The 24,418-nt window shown below is 31.3% G+C and overlaps 1 protein-coding gene across 3 annotated transcripts in view; it reads left to right on the top strand.

The window, feature by feature from the left end:
• Positions 1–274: 274 nt before the first annotated feature.
• The window catches only part of LOC130448016 (transcription factor SUM-1), a 125,079-nt gene continuing 100,935 nt past the window's right edge, over positions 275–24,418 (top strand). Inside the window, exons 1-4 of one of the 3 annotated variants that reach the window (XM_056785160.1) lie at positions 289–406; positions 13,181–13,533; positions 17,229–17,457; positions 23,643–23,822. In XM_056785160.1, coding sequence (XP_056641138.1) covers positions 13,256–13,533; positions 17,229–17,457; positions 23,643–23,822 — 687 coding nt within the window. In that variant the 5' untranslated portion in view covers positions 289–406; positions 13,181–13,255. Of the gene's footprint in view, positions 407–13,165; positions 13,534–17,228; positions 17,458–23,642; positions 23,823–24,418 lie in introns of all 3 variants that reach the window. The other 2 variants (XM_056785161.1, XM_056785162.1) reach the window with 2 other exon arrangements.

Raw genomic sequence — 24,418 nt, 5'->3', positions numbered from 1 at the left:
TCTAACAGTTTAAGTATGCTCAATTTTCATCACAAAAATCAATCAAACTTTTTAACTCTCATAAAATAACATAGATATTGTTCAATATCACGGTTGTTAATATGAGAAATGATGGAAAGTATAAGAAATATAGTTGTATGGGACAAATTTGACAGCTAATTTGTAATATGTGAGGAGGGCGTTTCTAGAAATGTATCACAGATGTTAGATAAAGACACACGTTGGAAGTAAAGGCCAAAAATACTATGGAAATTCAGTTTTATTGAAGATTTCATTTCGAGCACATGTTTTTAAAATGCGTTAAGTGATATGATACGAAAGTTTTAATAATAAAGTTTTTTGTGTAAAATAACAAGTTCTTTTTGTGGTGGATTCAAACAATTTGTGCAATCTTTCGAATGATTCGGTAATGTTCTAGAAAAGCATGTTTTCAGTTCACATTGCGTTAAATAAAAATAATTCATCGATTAACCTTTTTAAATATATTTTGAAAAAAATTCAACCTAAAACTCTCCAGTATATATATATATATATATATATATATATATATATATATATATATATATATAACTATATTTATTTTTTGTTTAACTCATCAAGATTCATTATTCATTATCATCACTAATTATTGTATAGGGTAAAGTCTCCTATTTGCGCGTGTGAAAGATGATGAATTGGAAGCGAGTCTATTGAAAACCAAATCTTTCAAATGATTCTATTGTACAATTAATTTTTATAACTTCAATGGCATTCACAAGTAAATTATGGAGTGTGGACGTTCTAACATGGGAGAAAAGTTGAAAAAGTGTCTAGCTGCCTAGTATAAATTGCAGTTCAAAAACTTCTAGAATAGAATAGCAGAACTATGTTACAAAGTGTATTCTCAAAGCATCCTTTTGCATAGACGACATAGACGTCTGCATATCCTTGACAGGGTATGCCAAGCTCCTCAACTCGCATAAGAGCTCATCTACTACTAAGCTCCACATATGTGTGGACGCAGATCCCCGTTGTGGGCATCCCCTGTTTGCAGTTATTGAAATGGTGTCTAGCACTACTTTCGTTTCTGCTGTTCTAGTAGATAGTAATTGTGATATCCATCTGGAGATTGTCTTATTTACTCCTCTCGCATCTAATGCTCTTTCGACAGCCTCGTGTGAAGTATTCTCAAAGGTGCCTCCTATGTCTAAGAAAGCACATGCTACATTTTCTTTGTTCGTCAGAGTGTTCTGAATTCCAGTTGTCAATTGTACAAATGCAATCTTCGTAGATTTGAAGGTTGATAATCATTATTGCCAAAAATGTGCCAAATATTATAATAATTTGAAACTTCTAATTCTCTAATTGGTTTGATGTTCCTTGCCTTTTTATTAATATAGTTAAGTCCATCGAAATCGATTTGAGAGTGGTACGTCTAGTCTACCAGGAAGTTTGATTCAAATTTTTGATTTGCTTTTCTGAATTCGCATGTTGCTCGAGTGATTTTAATTATGGTCAGTTCACTTCTAGGTATTGATTTTATGTACATTCAGTTAATACTTTTGTGAAGATTTCGTTATTGGTTATCTGTTGTATAATAAGTTCTTGTAGATTCGCTCCACTGGTGTAGCAATGTCTGGATGAATATAATAGTTCCAAAGTGCAATTATCGCTTGATTTAAATTCTTGTCGGCAGTAGTATTTTTTTTCCAGAATGGGGCACTTTTCTTCTATGAGCGTTACTTAGAATAAATAATTTTGAATAATTCGTGGGCTGAGAACCAGAGGATTCCAAGCGCCAAATTCAAAATTGTTCAGAAAATCGATATTAATGTTTGGCACTCTTAAAAATGTGTCAAACAAAGTAATTATTCAATTTTAAAAGTTTTAATTCTTTATTCGGTTATTTGTTGAGTTGCTTGTACTTATACATTTTAATATAAGTTAGTAAAGTAAAATAAATTAAAGTTTGAATACTTGACTGTACTTAGAACCTTATTACAAATTAAATGTAGAGAACCAGGTTCCAAACGACTGTTTAATAATAATGAAGTTACTTTTTTAAGAAATATTTATGAAAATAAACACCTTAGTTAAGAGAAATGCTTTTATTTAAATATGCATAAGTACAATTCAAACATTATTTAATTAAATTCGAACAACGCAGCTTAAAAAATTTAGTGAAATAAAGAAAATGAAGTTATTTTTTTAAAAACTCTGAAATGAGGGCTTTCATATATGTCTTCAAGTGGCATCCACTTATAAGCAAACTCGATTGCATCGATTTTTTGGCTTGTAAAACTCTTCGTTTGAAAATTTTTTACTTGCTCGATTTTAAAAGAAGCATCCATGTTTTGTTCTTCAGGTGTAATTTTGTTACCTTTTCTAGTTTTCGTTTCTTCTTCACATTCGTTCTTATGAACTGTGAAGAATGGTTTTCTATTTTATAGTGGACCTCAAGTGGACTACCCTGCAAAAACTTTAATTGGCAGACTTTGCTGTATGGAACATTGCCATAATTTAAGCAATCTGTACTTTTTTTGTAATCAAAAAGATGTTTGGGCCTCATGTTAATGATGCAAAAAGGCTTCTTTCTATCGGTCTTTAGCAAAAGTTTTGTGACTGCAAATGGGGACCATATATGTTGTCAACAACCTGTATACAGGAATGCCCGGGTAAAGAATATTTCATTGTAATTTGTTTAATGTGTTGATGCTTCTATAAGAAATTGGCTACAGCTAAGGAAATTAAACTGTTCCTATTTTGAGGAACACAGCTGTCACTCCAGGTTATTATTTCCGTTATGTTGGGATTGTTTGAAATAATTTTTTCAAGAATTTGCATCAATGCGGTTGCCAAGTCATTGCCTGATCTTCCACATGTAGTTTCTGGCCAAACAGCGCAATAACATTGCTTGTCATAGGAATTATATGCAGTTAAGTTATATACATTCATTTTTTGCTTGTAAAAGAGGACTGAAACCTCTGATTTTGGTACTTTTATAACATTTTGTAAATCAAAACACACGACAGCACAGTTTAAATATGTATTTTTGCCATCCTGTTCTCGCTTTGTTCTCATTATATTTTTCTTTAAAATGTGCTGCCTATTTGACAATTCCAGTTCTTCACTCATTCTATTTTCCCGCTGGGCAATTTTATACTCTTCACAGAAATCACATCGGTCACTTTTTGGTTTAAGAAAATCTAGATTATATTCATAGTTAAAAATGTGTCTGTACAACGAAACACTTTGTGGAAGAATTTGTTTTTCTAAACAAGATTCATCATATAAGTCATACATTTTGTTAATGTTTAGTAAAGGATCAAGGTACTGTTTATTCGAATCGGCTCTACAGTAATGAGACTAGACGTGAGGAAAAGCCTCTATGTGTTGCCTTATTTCATCTTTACTTTCCTTTGATATACGATCTTTGGTATATTTCCCTCGCTGGTCACTTTGAGGTGTACCTGCGTCGGATTTCTTCAAATCTACATTATATACTGGCGTTTGGCTGACTCTGAGTTGAGGCTGACAGCTTAGTGAATATTTCCAGGCGCTCTTGCTATCCTTGGAGGACCGTGATGAATTCCGTCAATAGTGTTTCCAGTAGTATTGAATGTCTGGATCCAAGCAGTGGATGCACACCTTGTTTGCTTCTAACTCAGTCTTGAAATAGTTTGATCTTTTTGAGATTGTTAGTATTAAGATGTTTTCATTTTTTATTAATTGTGTTTTACTTTTCATTTCATTTCTCTGATTTCTAGAGCTAATATTACTAAACAATGGATTAATTTGAAAAATATAATCTAGCTGTCAATATTATCAATGAATGTAATTTTGTTTGACAATCCACATAAATTTGTGAAGTCTTATCATAGAAAGTTGAGTTATTTAAAGTTATTATTTCATTTCCTATCGATAAATGAAATTTTTCTAGATTTTTTAGTCAATTTTGCTATAACGTCGATTGTGACTTGTTATAATGATCAATTATTTTCTATGTTAAGATATTTTCAAATAAGTTTCGTGGATTCTTTCTTTTTTGATTTTGTTGTGGAGTAAAATATTTTTTTCTGAGTCTATAAAATACATAAATATATCTTTGTAGCTAATCATTGTGATAGATCCAATACTGATTAGTTATAAAAAGTTGTGAAGCTTAGCCACTTGAATGTCTTCAATTCATCATCTCATCTAAAGAGATAGGATAGTTGTTTAATTGATTTTAATTGTTCTGGAATTAATTTTTCATTATTTATTTCTGCTTTTTCAAATTTTTGGTGGTTTTTTTATTGATCATTTTTTCTTTTGTTTGTGCATTTTTTCTCGAATTATTATCTAAAGACGTTATGGTTTTGTACATGATGAGATAGAACTAATTGATCATTTAGATAAGAAGAATCTGAATTATTGATATGTCGTTTAATTATTTCAATTTCAAACTTCGTGACAGAATGAATGGTATTATTATAGGAAAGGATTGAATGTTTCGGAAGTTGATCAGAGTAAGGATCGTTTCTTGAGGTCATCGATAATGTTCAGTTAGGAAAACCTATCTCGGGGGAGTTGGAGGTACTATTTTGTTGCTGTGGTGAATTGAGGTGCTATTTTATTTAATTTGTAAAAATCTTGCAAGTCGTTATTTTTAAATTCTGAACCACAGTCTTAGGTGATTTTGTATGAAAGACCACAATGAAATATAAAAGTTGGTAAATTGTGGACTATAGATACATCGGCTTAACTTGAAATCGGATAATCTTGTTCATAGTGATAAAAAGCATGAATTATCGTTAGGTATGATTGATTGTATATAACATAGATATTTAGAAACCCATAAATTTAGGTTGTTAAGTAATAAATGAAGAAATGATGCTATATTCTCCCTCCTTAATAAAAGATTAAAAATTCTGACTTTTTCTTTCTTATTCATCTTTGAATCCGTTTGCTTAATTCGTGAGCACGCTTCTCCACGCTAATTTCAGAAAGATAGTTGCACAGCTATTCACAAAGGAACGCGAACGCACAATCACTTGCCTATTGAAATCAAATTGATAACATATTTTCCCGCATTTCACAATAATTTGAGGGCATATTGTAAAGTGCCTTCTACCCTGTAAACGACTTCTATTCTAATAATAATTTTTCTGGCAAACTGCATACTGGTTTAATTTTTGCTATGGACTTATTCACTAATTATTACCTATAATTTCGTTACTCATCGTGGTTTTCTTCGGTATATTGAAATTTTATTTTATTTGTATCTTTATTCAGTTATTTTTATATTTGTTTTTTAGTTTTTACAAGCTTTTATCAACAAATTGTAAGAATTTTTGACAGTAAAGCAGTGCTCTCTCTATCTTTCGCTACCTCTCTCCGGTAACACTAATAATCAGAATACAACTGAGTTTCTGCAATAGAATAAATATATTTTTATAAAAAAGTCCTCAAACTTTTATTTACAAATTACAATTCACCTGCAATAGAAGAAACGATATTTAATTCGAAGGTAATTATTAATAATTTCTAATTTTACAAAAATTTATAATTAAGCATCAACAAAATGGCTGAATTGACATGTACGTCAATATCGTACGTCATAAATATGTAATACTCCTATAAGGAGAGTTTCTATGAGTGGAAGGTATTCCGACTAAGTGAAACAAATTATCCTCCTCCTCGGCGCTTCAGTTAATTCTGCGCATCTTTTGCGCGCATGAAGTATGTGCACTATAGATAAAGTGTCTCTAACGAGAGAGAAAATGAATACTGTCGCCACCGTAACGTAGAGACGTTTTTTTCCGTAAGAACTGTCCATATAGGAGTATTACATATATGGAGTTCTGTTGTTTGACCCTGTATGTCACTGACTAGTATTACGACACTCGGCAAAGTGCGGTAATAATTAGAGAAAATATATTTTCTTTACATATATATGATCGAAGGGTTTGGCTGCTGAAAAGTTACATAAAAATTGTTTTGTGGAGTTTGCTATCATATTAATTTCTTTGAAATGTTTCACAATTGTTTTTCATATCTTCTGCCATCTTATATCAGTAGTATTTTGAAATAAGTTATATTTTATGTTAGTTTATTCCTCTAAGTTTTTATTTGAAAAAATGATTATATTTCATTGTTTATATTCGTTTTTTCTAGGGTAGGAAGATCTAGTGGAATTTTTTCCACAATGTACGAAGAACTTTTAACAAACTTTTAAACGGTAGCAATAAATGTTTCAGGGTTGAGAGGTTCTCAGAAGTATGAGGCGTATAACTGTTTTGGATTTATAAATTCTTTATCAAACTGATATATGCGTTGTTTTAAATTTCTTTGGATTAATATAACGAACAGACGCGTGTTTTTAAAGTATTTTTCCTGTTTGGTTTAAATTTCATTTACTTCGCCATAAGTTAATAATATAACATAACATAACACTTGGATTTTATATTATTCTAGTGCCAAGCTGGGGATTTACTGAATTGGATTTTCTTAAGTAGTATCAACTAAATCAGTTTCCTCTAATATAGGATTTTCATTTGGGGGTATAATTGAACATTTGATATTGTATCACAATTTTTTCATTGCTCATTTTAGCTCGTTACTATTTTTTGAACCTGCTTGCTTTCATTCCAATGTTTTTGCTGGCTTTTATTTATGATATTTGTTTGATTCCCATCCTCAGGTCCTGTAGAATACATCACTTCTCCCATTTCTGTTATTTCTCCTTCTGCTATTGGTTCTTCCGGTGTTTTATTTTTGCAAAGGGGTATGCACTTTGTCTCGTTTTCTTTTCAAATAATCTTCTGTTTTCTATTTTGTCTTAATTCTCACCGTTTATCCCCTTTCTGCATACATTATTCCGAGTACACTACTGACCCACCTCAACGGTTCGAGGGTACTTTCTTCCCATTAACATACGGATTTCTATTTTCATTTTTATTCAGCTATTTAATATAATCCGGCAACATCACTTGGAATTTGCACGTAACCTCTATTTTGTTTTGCTTTTGTGCTTAATTAACCTTGATTCACTTCAACACCTTTTGTGGGAGTATATCCGTTTTGTCGTCCTTTGGACGGAGATTTATATCACTACACTAACAATTAACTATTATAATACGTTTGGCACCTCACTGAATTTCTATTTTCACAACAATCTCCGAAATATCGAATTTATGGTTGGTGAAACATCAATTTAAACTACATTGCCACGCACTTTCATGATAGCATATAATATTCACGTAATTTTTCTTCGGTTTCTTCAATTCTCTATTTTCAACTAACAATAAAAACAGATTTATCTATAACATGACACTAAACACGTCACAGAAACTGATAATATAATCACCGTATTCGAGTTTTGTGAACCTCTGAAAAGTAGTTCTCTCATCAAACCTCCTTTGTGAAGAACAAAGTGAATAAACAAAGTCCCTACCTTTTATCTGAATGATCCGCTTTTGGGGTAAATGTTCAATTTCAATGATCACTTATCTATTATTTTTAATTAAATTCGTAGCTTTTAATTTTCTAGGCAATTTTTGAAGAATATGTTTTTGCTTTTGCAAACTTATACCCTCATTTTCAGATAAACTGGAAAATTATAAGTAAGGATGTATATTAAGCCCATTATTTACCATAATGCTAGATAAAGGAATAAAAAGAGCGAAAAGACAACTAAAACAGTATCAAATTATTACGGCAGACATATTTGGATAAGTGACAGTTCAACCAAATTACCGCTTGATTCAAAGCACGATTTAGTGTCTATTTTATGAATTATTTTGATTCATACATCCTGCACATATGGTTAATCGCTCGCAACATTCAACTGGACGCTGCTTTTACACTAATTTTTATCATATTTAAAGGCTCAAGTAGGATCCTTAGAACACTTGTTTTAAAAATGCCGGTCTGGGCTGCAATTTATTTTGCTTTTAGGCGCCGGTAAATCAGAACAATTTTTTCCACTATTTGAATGTTTTAGGAATAGTCACTGTCACAAGACCTGCCACACGTGGATCACAATGATTTCATCCCCAGCAAAACACCAATTTTTAATGATTGAAAATGATGGATACAACTCAATGTAAATAGCCTGCATTCTGTTTTTGCTTTGTACTAGTGCTCATTCTTCTTTAGTCAAAAAATTTATGACATTTTTTAAAAGAACTTGACTGAATGGTCGTTCGACCTTTACAATAATAAAATGGTTCAAAAAAGCTGGTTGAAATTTTGTGTGAAGCTTGTTGAGACTTAGCAATGACCCATGCATAAAAGTTTTTGGTATATTTCACTATATTATGAGACCAATAACACATAGACAGCACTACGTATGTAGCACCATCAATTAAATTTTATGATTCGTGGTTGTATTTGAATTTATAGATAGAACTATAAATTCTACACAAATTGTTTAGGTCTTTTCTATCATTGACAGCTTTCTCGTTCCTATGTATGTTAACCATTTCTTAAAATTCTTTTTTTCATGTTTTTGATTCCGATTTTTGAACTTTCATCATTGAAAGAATTTTTTTTATTTCATGATTTGTTTAATCAGTTCCATTGTATTGTTGATTTTTTGATATATTTTCTAAATATTGATATGAATGTTCTATATAAACGGCCTCGAAATCACTACAAGTTACTTGATATATAATATTACTTCTTTTATTTTTAGGTGTTCTAGATTTTACTCAAATATTTCGATAATGTATTACGTCCTCTATGACCTAAACTAATACTATATCTTCGGTATAATTATAATCATAGTAGTATAATTATTTTCTTTTAACACAGTTTTTGCTTTTTGAATAGCTCATCTTCAGCTTCTTACAATCACTTGCGAGGGTTGATACTTCAATTTTGATATATGTGAATTCAAATCTGACATTGGCATCAAAAAGTTTGAAATTTTTAGTGGTGAACATACTCAGAACGTGTTGCTATTTGAGTTGTTGACAGATACTTGAAACATTCATTATGGTCGAAAAATGGAATTATATTTTCATTCGATGATTTTCTATGACTTTCTAAGTGGTAAAACTCACAGCAGTTTGCTGATCAACTCACTTCGATTTTTGGTGATGAAGCACCATCTGAGCCACCGTTTTTCGCTTTGGCTTTCTGTATTCAATCGTGGTCGCATTTCACTGCAAGATGAATTTCGTGAAGGTCGTCCAAAATCAGCTGTTGTGCAAGAAAACATCGATACTGTGCGTAAACTGATATTGCAAGATCTTTATGTAACATACCGTGAGATTGAGGCATACTTAGGTATTAGTTTCACTACATCAAATATTGCAATAATATTTGTCTGTCAAAAATATTAATTTGCACTGGATACCTCACAATTTCACAAAATTCAATCGCGGTGCTTCAAGATCGTGACATGCGACGAACATGGTTCTATGCACTTTAACCCGAAGCACTTCCAAGCAAATAGTCGTCTGTTTTTTAAGAATAACTGAATCTTTCGCCACCGCTCTAAAAGGTACGCCAGTATTTGTTTGCCAGAGTTGTTCGAAAAAATCAAGGAAACTAATCGTAGAAGACGAATCATTATATACCACGATATTGCGAGTTTTCATATATCAGCTCAAACTGAAATGTATTTGAACAGTCAAAATACATAACATCGAATTGATGGGTCATCCGCTGTACATCCGGCACCAAATAATTTCTATATCTAAAGAAGTGTTTGTTGAGTTCAAATCACATTTTGTAGGTACCTCTATCGGATAGGATTAGCTTCGGCAATGGATTCAAGCGTTTGCAAGAGTGTATTGGTAGAATATTTGGAAAAACAATAAAGGTCATATTCTATTGTTGATATTTATTTTTATTTGTCTTAAAATTGGAGTAGTAACTCGTATTCCTGTGTGACATAGGATGACATGAATTGAATATATTGAAGAACGAGCTGATTTTATATACCATTCTGTTTCTATGTTATTATTATCATATAATGTGTCATTTTGTTCATTAAGTTCTTGATAAATGTTTCTAATTTCGTTTTTTGGCACATACAACAATAAATTGTTGTATACATTTGAAAGTATTGAGAAGAATAGGGTAAATATTTCCATGATATTGCAGCTTTTTCAGTGCTTTTTCCTTGTTTTGGAAAATGAACAGAATATTTCCTTATTTTTTTTTCTTGAAATAATAAAATATTTAACTGAATGGGAACCGAACATTTTTCGCTAGCTCTATTCTCACTAGACAGCAAAAATGTTTACTCAATTATATAATACTGAGAATGTTTCTGTCTATGATTCTATAACATACAATAAAATTCTAAAAATAAAACGATTGCTTTGTTTCACATTCTTTAATGTTATCTGTTACGTTCAGGCTTGAGAAAAATGCGGATAATCACAGTCACGTCAAAAATTCAATTAATTACACCGACAACGAGAACAAGCGTCAAATCTAAAATTAAATTCTCATTTTTTTTCGTTCTGGAAGAGAAGATATTGGGGTGAATTTGATCTTAAAAATAAGTGCTTGTTTACTGAAATCTTTCAAAATGCAAACTGATACAATCCTTTTGATTTATAAGCTAACATTTAAAAATATAATTTGAAGATTACTAATAACAACATTAAGTGAGCCACATACGAGGCCTGGCTATTAAATAACGAGACTGGTTACGAAAAAGGGTTTTATTATAAAAGTTATTCCATGTTCGAATGCTCCCCTTCAATATACTCCCCCCTCACCACAAACATTTCCATATGTTTTTTCCATTGATCCAAGCAGTGCTGGAAGTCTTCTTTGGTGAGTGCCTTTAGGAGATCTGTCGTTTTTTGCTTTACCGCTTCCATCTACTCAAATCGGGTTCCTTTCAAAGCTTACACAACTCAAAAACACGCGCACGAGATAGAGAATTGTCCTCAAATGCCTCTTGTAACAATTTACAGGAGAGAAATTTGAGATTGATACGTTGCTCCTGTTTTTTGTCACACATGGTTTTCGGCACGGTTCGTTTGAAACCGCTTCTGCACAAATACTATAATAGTGACGGAAACGAGTTTTGGGACGTGAATAGACAAGAAAAAGAGATAAATTCATTTATATAGTTCATTCAAAAATTTACAGGTTCGTAGGAAAATTCCATATGGAGCATTGGAAATTAGAAAAAAAAAAGATATTGATTCCTTGATGTAAATTAGCAAACCTAAGATATTAAGTAATAATTACCCACATTTATCTTCATAAATGTAGTATGCTAGATAACAAGTTAGTACATTTCCTAGAAATTCAATCATAAATATACAGCACTTAAGTTTTTATCATAATATCAAGTAAGTTTGTGCGAAAAAAACTTTATGTTCATCTCAAGTGCACTTCTAAGTTTGAATAATGTATTGTTTCTCTTGAGATATCCTTTAATTTGAGATTATTTCAGTTCAATGGAGTTAGAAGCTCAGTACTAAGATTATAAACGAACAATTCTAACTACATGTTCTTTTGCTATCTCATTTACACTATACTTCTTAACTTTTGATGAGTGTTTCCTTCATAACTAGATAGCTCTTTTTTTAATCATCCCTTTTCTGTCATTTTTGCTTTTGGATTCTATCATTGGACTAAAACATCTCTCAAAAACTTTAGTTAGCACTTTAGGAGGTAATATTCATACTAAACAAATTGTACAATTTTACTAGCACTCAAAATTACACTTTTCACGCCCGTGTGATATTTGTGGTAAAAGTAAATCTGTCAGGATAAGAATGAACAACATCATTACATAAAGGTGACTCCACGTAATAGACACCAACGTTGAGATTTTGAAATATTTATGAAAAGTTTGATACAATCATGTTGAGTTGATATTTCTCAATTTCTCAATATTCTTTTCAAAAAACTCAACAGGCAGATGATGTTTCACTTCTAGGTTACAAATAATGTCGTTAAACCATAAAAGTATAACCTCCGATAGAGTTCCTCCATGGAACTTGCACCTTTTGAATCCTTTACTACATGATTCATATTGGACATTTCATTGAAAATACAATTAAAAAATTTGAGTGAAATTGAGTTGTTATACAGTGTGTTCCGGAACTTGATGCATGATGATGAGTGAGTAGAAGACGTGAAAATAATGCTGTGACATAGACAAAAATTCTCATATGACCCATCGTTACTGAGTTATAGACCTCTAAACTTGCGAAATAATAATTTATATTTAAGTATACTTTCTAAATTATACATTGAACATTAGGAATTATTATTTGACGGAATAAATGATTCTACACTACTATTTGAATGCCAAGGGCAGCTCATGCCCATTGGTAAGCAATTCGCAGCTTTTACAGTACCTATACGATCTAAAGATAGCAATGTAGATATATAGATTTTTGGATCGTTTTACATGCCAAGGAAATCGCTCGCCATGAAGAGACATTCTGAAGAAAATTATAATAAATTGTAATTATCTATTGAAAATACTTACATTTAATATTGGACGGCATACTGTCGAATATCGTCTTACTTACAAGAAGAAAAAATTGAAATGTAGAAGCCTAGAACTTATCAAATAAAAACGAAAAATAAACTATAATAAATGTGGCCACCTTGCATTTCTACACACTTCCGGAAGCTACGAAGGATATTTCTTCTAACTTCGAAGAGCATTCCAATATTCATTAAAAATTCATTATATTCGAACGTATAATTTAGAAAATATACTTAAATATGAGTTCTAATTCCGCTCCATTCAACTCAGAAACGAGGGGTCATATAACAATTTTTTTATGTCACAGCATTATTTTCACATCTCTAGTCACTCCCGAATTCTGAGTATAAAGTCTCGGAACACCCTATATTACACTCACTAGTTTTATCATAACCATGACCTTTTTGACATTTATTACAGTTTTTAACAAAATTAAAAGAACTTTGTATTGAAATCATTTTAATTTGTAGTTAAATTAAATTAAGAATAATTTAATAGTTGACTATCTCTATCAACGAAACTAATATGATCGATTTTTTTGAGAAAAAAATGACATTAATTAAAAATCAATATGTTTAATAGCAAGTTGTACAATTTCCTCTTTTCTTCTATTGTCTATTATTTATAGTGTAATATGAAATACCTAAACTTTTTTAGTCTACGAACTGCAATATTATCATTGATTAACAGTGAAATGATTTAACTAAATAAATTATATATAAATAGAATACATTGATATAGGTACTGAAGAACTTTAAAAGAATTGAAAGCATGCTTTTTATTCGAAAATGTACTAAACTATAAAGTGAAGCAGATATGAACTATTATTCAAATATATTTCAATCAAAAGACTCTCGTCATCAGCGCCTGAAATATCCTGATTCAAATGATTATCAAATATATATATCGAAAAATCAAAGAAATGTAGTACCTGAACTTCAACGATTTAGAATGAAAGAAATGAATACTGGAGTGAAGAATAAAGATGTACAAGAAGAGGAATATTTAAGAAATTTTGGAAAGCAAAGTAAATTTCCACTGTCTGAAAACTCTACTACCTGCATTCAAAAATCAAACAATAATAATAAAAGAGGGTAAGTACATGTTAATATTTTGTGGAAGGTGAAAATTTATACAAGTTTCCATACACAAGAAGTTTGCTGTTATAAACGCTTCATTTACATAGATCCCAATTTCTATTATGATGAGCATACTTAGAGTTGGTTAGTTGATTTTGAATTTAATGCCAATACACCAAAAATAAACTTCTTTGTATATGTTTCATCTGTGAATAATGAACAAATATTTGAAATGCTTAATACTTAAAAGTAGTTTAATACCGAAAACAAAAATAGCTTTGCCCATAATATTGAGCCGATCCATGAAATTTAAGTAGTGCCGACTGCATAAATTTTAATTCAATTTAAAAATGGTTGCCGTTTCGAGCATCGATTTATCTAAGCAAGATGTGGTCCTAAATAATGACATTAACAATAAGACTAGTGGTTTTCAAAAATACATATCAGGAAGGAAGAAAACTCATATTCAATACAAAAAGATTGATGATATTGAAAAAACTGTTCAGATGATGGAGACTTGAAAATTTGAAAATGCACTGTTCTCATAGCAAAGTTCTATGTACAGGGTTGTGAAGCAGGTACCTAAAATTCAGGCTTGCGTTTTTCTTCCACCCTCCACAATAATATCTCTGATGTGATTCTACCTCTCCCCAAGTTGTGCTTTTGTTTCTTGATAATCATTTAGAACGTTTTCGTCAATGTTAAACGTATTCCACTTGAGTTCCTCACTTTTCTACAGATTTGGAATAAGAAATGATATTTCTTTAAATGCGAATTCAACTGTATAATAATCGGATTCAATTTCTTACTTCGGTAATTGATCTTTTCATTTGTTGTGTATGTTCAACTAATCCAGAAACAAGAATAACGAGCAATATTTTTCTATATATATTTAAAAAAACTGAATTGCTCTTCAAAGGTTTGGTCACTGACTTTTTCTAGTTTTGGCTATTATACTACACAACACTATGATCTGGTTTTTACCACTACACTATCTCAAAAAGTTTAACTCTTTGGAATCTTCTTACTATCCAACGATAGCCCAGCAGCTATTGCTTCGACATTCTCGTGGTTATGAAGTTTACTTGTAAAATTGTTTGCCTCATTTCACTGTTGCCAAGGGGCGTTAACAATACCTCTCAATTTCTTGTGTTGAAATCTTTATATGATTTCAATATTGCTTGAGATGGCACAGCCTCAAATATACGATGTATATCCACACAAGCTTTTAAAACTAATTGCGTTAACTTATTTCGAATTCCAAATAATAGCCATTCTATATATGAAATTTAGTCCTTCCCTTTTCTTGCTGATGTATTCAAGACCAAAAATTACAATTGTTGTTAACAAAATACGATGAAAATACAGTTTTTAGTTTTTCCTCAACTCACAAAGTATTAATACTTAAGAAATTTCATGAAAAGTTCTTCAAGAACGAAAAGATTTACTATAAAAAACTCCTGGAACTTTATGGGCATCGGATAAAATAATTTTTTTATAGCATATAATGTTAATTCGAAAATTTCAAATATATATGTCATACATTTTCATAAATAATGGGATAAAAGGTATTGATAATCATATTTTCATATTATACATATATATTTTCATATATATATACTCAAAAAGATCACACTTTAAAAATTTTTTATTTTGTTCATTACGATTTTTTTTAACAGCCGAGAAATGAAATAATTGATAATAATTAATTTGTTTATTCTATTCTTTTCGGAGCTAAGCTGGAATTTCTGGAACCGTTCATGATATTCATACTGAATATACTGTTTACACCAACACTCACAATTACACTGTCTGATGCGCGTTTCAATAACCAAGTTATCGTCTTCAGATGCTGAAGATATACTTAACAGTGGTATAAAAGTTGCACTAAATATGTGAACTTGTTTCACTGTTGCGTTTCTTAAAGGAATTTTCTTTGTTATTAAGTCATCACCAGGTACTTATTTGGGTAATTATTTAATTTTATTTCGTCTCCTATTTTTTTAGTATTACTTGTTTTCTTTTTTTTGTTGGTTACTTCTGATTTATTGACGTTATATTTCTTATCATTGTCTGGTTTTTTCAATAATTGATATGAATTCGATATAAGGAAACGGTCTCATTGAATCATTCCATCAATTTCATCTATTCTTGGCTCTATTGTAGAATTAATTTTGATTAGTTAAATCCGTTAAATAATAACCATTATAGTTAAATTAGACATCAAGTAAAATTTTATCCACAACATCTAGTTGATATATTATATCTCGGTTTCTGAGATGGAGCTTTTCCACTTCTTCATGTAAAGTTTATTTCTCTTCCTAAATATCCTAGATGTATCTTAGTATATACTCTCTTTATCACAATTGTATTCTATAAGACTGCTTCTAATCGTTTTTATTGATAAATCATGTCCTTTTATCTTGTCCGGCTGTTTATTAGACTAATTCCATTCTCATCTATTGTGCACACTAATAACTTGTGTACAATTTTTTTAAAATTAAATTCTTCCCATTTATTTGACTGTTCCTGCATTTTTTAAGAAAAATTCATCATTCCAAGTGGCTAGTTTAATATCTGTAGTGTCATGTCCGTGCATTCATTTTTTTTTCCACAACCTGTTATTCCGTTCATATTTCTCTAGAGTGCGCTTTTCACGATTTAGTTATAGTTCTTCCAATACCAAATTAAGAAATGAGAAATAATGTTTACTCCCTGTATAAAATTTGGTAAATATCTAACAAAGCGTCAGTCCAAGTGGACTTTGTACCAATGAAAACATCTGAAAATACTTTGGAATTGAAATGTTTTTTATCTTTTGTTTTATTTGCAAAAAATCCATTTTCTTTTCTAGTTCTTGCTTTGAAATTTCGTTTTTAAGATAAAAAAACGAATGGGGTACAAAATGGACTCAGTTCACGTCTGGTACCCTGTTTAAACGAAACTCCCTTACAGGCAAGTACATTTTACTCGTCTATTTACGTTTTACAATTTAAAATTCAGTTGTAGCAAGTTAACAAGGTATAATAATGATTTTTTTCTAAGTTCTGTCTGTCTAAATGCCGTCCAATTTATATTGATTTGATTGCCTTTTAACGAATACTTTCTCGCATATGGTAGGTCAAACAAAATTGTAGGCAAGGGTTTTTGTATAAGTTTTTATAATCTGCAACTAGAACAAGAACTAGAACTATACTTCTCAATCCATTGGCCGATCGAGCTTTGCAACTTAACTCTCTTCAACGGTGCGATTGTCAATAGGCTTCACACATCGACAACCACATAACATACCTGCGTGTTATTTGTATACTTCAAGTTGCATCTTATTTATCGAAATCGCTAAATACTTATCCATACACGTTCGTTTCTAGATAAAGATTATGGAAATATAAATTGTAGCAAAACACTTTTTATTTTAAATATCTTTCATATTTATGAATGCATCTTAATAAGTACCATTCTATGTTTTACATGGCATGAAATCACGTCCTATGATTGTTTTAAGCTCAAATTTCATATAAGAAATAACTTTATTTAATTTATACATACAATACACATAATAGTCATTGTGTTTTATCATAGAAGTTTCCACTTTATAACAAAAGAATGTGGTTATGTCTGCAAATTTTTTTGGTGGTGTTTTAAATTCACTAAAAAATTTCTGTCATAACACATGGTATACGCTTTTAACACAATCTCATTATTTTCAGTTTGAGGATAGACACCGGATACGTGAGTGCAGAAAGTTCAATAGAAGAAAGCGAAGAGGAAAAAGAAATCGCGCGTCATATTTTAGAACCCGCGGTTCATCATACAGGATGTTTGATAAATGGACCGAGGAAGTGTCTGGCATGGGCCTGCAAAGCATGTAAAAAGAAAACAGTCGCCATTGACAGAAGGAAAGCTGCCACATTAAGAGAAAGAAGAAGGTTACGAAAGGTATTTCAGATTTCATTTCCTACATATATAATATACAGATGGATACAGAAGCTATAAAGTTTGATCGTTTTTTTTTTATTTTGAATCATTCGATATTAGCGCCTATTTCCATCCAAAAATGCATGATAGGAGATCAAAGTAAAGTTAAATATATTTTCACTTACAAACCTTCACAATGATCATGGTCATTATGAAAAATATGTCAAAATTGCAGTTTTTCTTCAACAGTCCAAATACATTTTTCAGTATCGAATTTTCAATACAATATTAGAGTAGTAGAGGTCAAATATGACATTTTAACATATATATGAGCTCGATATGTCGAGGTGGTAGGAAACAAGAGGTACCGCAAGTTCCTAGTTTCGAGGATTTTTCATGTTTTATGTTTCATATACAAGTTCGTCAACTTCTTCATACTAGCAGAGATGTTTCATTCCAGTGATAAATCTTCGGAGATTATGAAAAAATCGTGTCCTAGCTCTGTAGAGTCTCTATATCTAGGTTTTTGCTACCTCTATACGTGCTCATAAATATGATTCACTTCCTTTAGGTCATGTAGGTCATGGTTTTCTTCGAATAGTGTGAGTCAATTTTGGTGGACTAGTCAAAAGTTTTTCATTGAGAATATTGTTTTCAGAAATTTATAATTTTCTCCTTATCAGATTATGCAACCATACTATATCCCCTTCTATAAAGCCGCCTTCTTTGGCCTCAATGTCATACCGTTTTTCATTTTATCACACAATATTCTCCTGCTAGATCTTCTCCAGGTCGATCGGGTGGATCACAAGGAAGCCTCATTTCACGTTTAAACAGTATTTTCGCAGGTGTTTCATCTGTGGACTTGATAGCAAATCGATAAGCCAATACAAATTCGGAGAGACGCTGATTCCAATCTCTATTGTGACTAAGCAAGTATCTTCCAATGGTCCTGTTTATTCTCTTGACCATTGAGTGATCCTGGTCTTCTTAATTCCGAGCTTGTGACAAATTTTCTTAAACATAGTACATACATAGATTCTTCCACTAATACCAAAGAGACAACTAGAATGTATTTACCGCCACTTTCTATTGTCAGAAATGAACTAACGATTGAACGATATATAAAGCAATACTTTTAAAAGAGCTTCCAATATATAATAGCACTAGACGTACATATCTTACACTAGTCCTTCGCATCGTAAAATTTCCCACAAATTCACTGAAGGAATTTATCAACTCTTATACGACCTCACGATGAAATATCATGTAAATTTTCGGAATAACTAGATGTCTTCTGTTCTAGGAACTGTTATCGTTTTAATGGTTTCTTTTCAATCAACCTCATTTCAGTGTCTCGCTAACCTCAGTATGTCTTGAATGCCGGTAAAAAACTATAGTTACGTCTTTTCGTAGATACTCGCCGAAGTACAGGTATCGGGTTACCATCAGCGCTAGTTTTTGTATCGTGGTATGATCTGCGCAGTATCAGTGAAAAATAAATACTCCATTGGTCACTACGGTGATAACGAAAACATCAAAGTCAGTAGAACAGATTTTATTTAACCTTCTTCTTTTTCGGTTTTTAGTTTTGATTAGGATAGCCGTTTGGATATCCCTTTTCGACTCGGTACCATCTCTTTTAATGCTGTTGTTGTTTCCCTTTCTCAGCAAGTTCCAAAGTGCGGGGGTACATAATAGCCTCGATAGAGAACTACATATTGAATTCAAATCGGATATTTTTTCTGATAATAGATAAAGCATCACATTTTTTGAGTTAAAAAATATTGGAAATATAAATTTACATTCAAAATCAATGATATCATTGCTTTTAATTAATCAATCAATCATTCAATCCATTTAGAGATCTGGCCCACGAAACCACTTAAGTGCTGCTTGATCGGTCCGGATTAAGAACGTCCCTCTATAGAAATACTAGTAACAGTGTTACAAGATCTCATCTCGTGACGTAGTAGTTTCATTTTGGTTTCAAAAAGATTTACTGAAGTATCTCAGCACTGTTTCTTATTCTCTTTACATTAGTGACAGCAATCCCTCAATTCTTTTATAACTTGCATCAGTGTGAAGAATAAGGTCTCCCTCTGGTAATGGATATCCTGATATCGGCACCTGGTTAAAAATATCTCCAAGGTTGCAAAGGCCGTTTCATATTCTTAATCATAATGGAAAGCTCTTGATTCTTATGGAAAGCAAGCTATGGGCTTGGTAATATTTCCAAACTTACTCATAAACCCTTGATAGTATCTACACAGTTTAAGTAAACTGCAATTTCATTTTTGTCGGTTGGTTGCTAATATCGCTGGATGGAGTCCATTTTCTCTGGTTCCACCGCCACCCCGTAATTGCCGACTATATGACCCGGATTAAATTATTTACAGCTTTCTCGTTCCTATGTATGTAAACTATTTGTTAAAACAGGTTTTCAGTGAAAAGGTTCAATGAAATGGTTCAATAGTTATTTGGAAATTCTTTTTACATAGAGTTGGAAAAATGTTTGATGTTTAGTTTCTGTTTTATTCCTCGTTGATCATAATATCTGTTATCCTTTTCTTGAATTTATTGATTCTCATTTTTGATTACGAATAATTAGGAAAATTCATGAACCAGTTAAAGTTGGAAATAATGAGTATAGAGGACTTATGAACTATGAAATTAAGAATATATTAGAAAATGAGGATATAGTATATACACTAAAAGCAAAAGGAATACGGACACATTGAGAGAATGGAAAAACAGCAGGGTACAAGGAAAATTACGGAATGGATAACCAAAGAGAAATTATTTCCAAGTAGAACAAAAAATAGATGACTAGATCAGATTGTACAAAATATGCTAAATCTGAGCGGCTACAATTTTCAATAGAATTTATGTATAAAGATCCAAAATTCCGCTATGGCTGATTGTCCAAAAAGCTAGAGTTTGTTAATTGACTTTTCAATGCGGTAATATCTTGAATTCTAGTTTAACCGCTGTACATATAGAGATGCTGGAAAACGCAATTGAACCGTTAACTCTTCAAATTGTGGAAGAAAATCCAAATGGTAACTTGAAAATAACGTTCCAGCAAGATGTTGCTCCTGCATACTATTACTTTGCAGTAAGACATTATCTAGATGAAAAATATCTTTGTAGATGTTTGAACGACGCGGATCAATAAAATAGATAGCTCAGTCACCGCACCTAACACCTTTAAATTTTTTTGTGGGGATATCTTGAATCTAAAGTTGACGCTACAGCTCCTGCCAGTATTGAAGTTTTAAAATAACGATTTGTTAAAGAATGTGGGGCAATTTCCTTCCAAGGTGTTTACGGTTGTACAAATATAAATAGAATATAAATATAATTTACATTTTATTATACTTTAACACTATGAATAATATTTCATAATACCTCATACGTATAAAATATTAACTAATTAGTCCAGGTTTCTTTGTGACTTAATGTTTTGTTCACAAATTTATTCTTTATAGAGGGTGATTACTTGGAACATAAATAGAAGGAATTGTCATTTCCTATTATCTTAAAATATGTAGCATAACCCTCGTACTTTTTTAAAATATCAGAAATTGCCGCACCTATGTTATACAGAGTCAGTTTTATGTATGGAACTACTCAATTATCTCAGAAACGTCTTGTACGATTTTTATAATTTTTTGTGTACAAGGGTATTGTGATACGGCCAGTATTATGGTGGTATTAACATTGTTGTCAGATCTTTCCCTTTTCCGAAAAAATAATAAACTTTGTTATTTCAAATTAATCATTGTCATTTTTCGCTTTTCGAAATCCGTGGCTACGACTGCTACAATAACAAATTTGAAGTTTCAATATATTATTGTTGCTGAAGTTTATTGAAATGAATCGTTAATATAAAAAAGAATGAACTGATATTTTAATGATATTAGGATATGGTCATAGGCGTAGAAGAAGAAACGTGTAATATCTTTAATAATTTATATCCTAACCGAAATCCCATAACAAGATCCACGGTCAGTAAAAGCAAGTATTTAGATGTTTGTGTCCTGTTAGAAGACGATCCACACTTGAATAGTAGACAAATATCCAGGGAACTTGATAAGTCGCAAACATCAGTAATGAAAATTTTTTATGTGATAATAAATTTCATCCATACAAAGTAACGTTGGTTCAAGAGTTGTCAGATTACGATTTTGATAGACGTGAAGAGTTTGCTAATCTAATGATGGAAAAGGCGTGGTTTTATCGAATGGCTCCTGTGATGAGCCGACATGAATCCTTTAGACTATTTCCTGTGGGGTACCTTAAAAAACATCGTTTATAAAACAAAACCTGTGAATATTCAGGAATTAAAAGATTGGATTACCACAATGATAAGAAGAATTGAGCAGTCAGGGATGTTGCTTGCTTATTGTATTGAAGTAAATGGACAACATTTTGAGTATCTGCTGTAATCGTCGCCTTCACTGTATGTTTTCTAGAATTCGTAATTTTTCTACTTAATTAATGTGTATCTAACATGACACAAACATTTGTCTTTAGTTGTTCTAGGTTTTCTGCGCCATGATTTGGATAAATATTTTACTGAACCAGTTTCGTTAAACTTTTTACTAACTTACTGGCACAAGACCTTGTTACGAGATATGTATTAGCACATGAATTATTACAGAACATTCAAATTGAACCAGTTTAATCAATTGTAGCCATCTACATGTACCGGGTGTCCCAATAAGAATGGCTCTCGGCCATATCTCGGGAACCGTTTATAGTACAGCTTCGGAAAAAAAAACAAAAGTGACCTCGAGAGAAACCTGGAAATTATTTATAGAATTGTAGGTCCAGCGCTAGAAGGCGTAATTAAATACCAACAATTATAAAATGAATAATTTATAAATTTTGCCTAATTAAGATGCATTTAAACTATGATTATCGTATTCTTCAGAAAATTCAGCGTATATTTGATCCTACAAGTTTTAGTCTATCTCTTCAAATAAGAGGTGGTGGGAAGCGGGAACTTTATTATGAAAAAACGCCTGTAACTCCAGTTCTACTTAACCTAACTATGCAAACTTAGTCTTTTTCAAGAGAGCTACTTCTTACCAATGTAAGAGTTATAATTACGAAACAACCTAATGAGTAACGTATACGCTAGAGGGCGCTATTTACTTATTTTTTTAAATCTAGCTATCCTTGAAAACGTTAAATCGAAACATGCAGTTTTAATTGAGGAATATAAAATTAGACCAAATTAGCAACAGAATAACGAAAATCGCATGTCGATATCTTTTCCGTATTACGAAATATCTTGAGAAGTGTGTAAATTTTAAGCATTTTCCTGTAAACATAAATTACTCCGGGTTGACTGAACGGATATTAACACTTTTTGACTCCTAAAAATTGTCTATTTTTGTTCTATTGATAATGGTTCCAATTATTATGTCAATATTACTTATGCTGTCACCGAGAAACTGCGTTATGGAAGTTAAAATTGAAATATAACTTGAGGTACCTCGCTAGTGACGACCTAAATGTTCAAATTGTCGCCCGGTACAATATATTTTCTGACTTTGGTATAGATGTAGCTCTAACACCGAAATTATGGCATTTAGGTTTAGAGAATATCACATAAAAAATAAACAGTATTTCTCAAGGATTTCTAAAAACACAAAATATATAGGGTATTCCATTTAAAATAACAAAGTTCATTATTTTTCTGGAAGATCTGACGACAATGTAGATACCACGCACAAAAATTGATAAAAATCATACAAGCCGTTTCCAAAATAATTGAGGCGTTTCATACATAAAACTCACTCAGAAGTTTTCATCAATAAAATGAGAAGTATTGGAGATTTCTACATATAAAAGGTGATCATTATTTGGATATTGGGAGAATATAAAAAATATGAAAATAACTTTTTACTCATCCAAAATTGATCGTCAAAGAACCCAGAGAGAGAGAGAGAGAGATCGTTTCAATCTCACTGGTGAAGAGATATACTCTTAGAATATAAACATAACACTTTCTGATATCTCTTAAAATAACCCATATACCGCAATTTATTCAGATTGGTACACCATTGGTATATCATTTTGTGAAAATTTAGTATACATAACTTTTGTAAGAAATATTTCTGCATCTATTTGTAAACAAGTTTATAGTGTAAAATATTACTTTAGCCAATATTTTTTATCTGTCTTTCTCTTAGGTGAATGAGGCATTCGAAATGTTGAAAAAAAGGACCTGCAATAATCCTGGTCAGCGATTACCAAAAGTTGAAATACTCAGAGGCGCGATAGAATATATAGAATATCTTGAAGAAATTTTACAAGGTTCAAAATCATCTGTAGATAGCAACCATAGCATAGTTCCTAAAACCGAATATATGGTAAGTGGAATAATTTTCAGTTTGATTTAATGAAACTCAAGTTCATTTCAAAATTTCACAATGAAAAATGTTATGCGGTAATGTAACTCAACTTATACCTTAGGTTCATTTGTTTATTAAAACTCGCTACAAGATTTTATTCTTGGAGAATACTCACAGAATATATCCTAAAAAGAAATACAACTTAGTTGTTATTCAATGGAAACAACATGGCCGATTTTCGATGCTATTGCCCTAGATGGCAGGTGGCAGAACTTATCTATTTTCGCGGTTCATTTAAATTTACAACAAAGAATATTTACTGTATTCTAAGTTATTCATTTCCATCCACTCCTGATTTCTCAGTTTCCTGAATTCATGATAAAAAACACCTTATAACTGGAACAGGTTTATATAGAAAATAATATTTACATATATTTTCAACTAAATCCAGGAAAATCAATGACATGATTGCAATATCACTTTTAAAATGTGTTCGTTTAAAAACTAACGAACAGATTTTTCCAAGAAACAAATTAAAAAGTGTAATATGTAATTAGATACTAACCAGAAATAAAACAGTAAAATAATATAATTACAATTATATAGTACTATTA

This window comes from Diorhabda sublineata, chromosome 8 (genome assembly GCF_026230105.1).
Source record: "Diorhabda sublineata isolate icDioSubl1.1 chromosome 8, icDioSubl1.1, whole genome shotgun sequence".
Taxonomy (NCBI): Eukaryota; Metazoa; Arthropoda; class Insecta; order Coleoptera; family Chrysomelidae; genus Diorhabda; species Diorhabda sublineata.
Note: the sequence above shows the minus strand (reverse complement) of the source record. Positions and strands in the feature narration are given on the sequence as shown.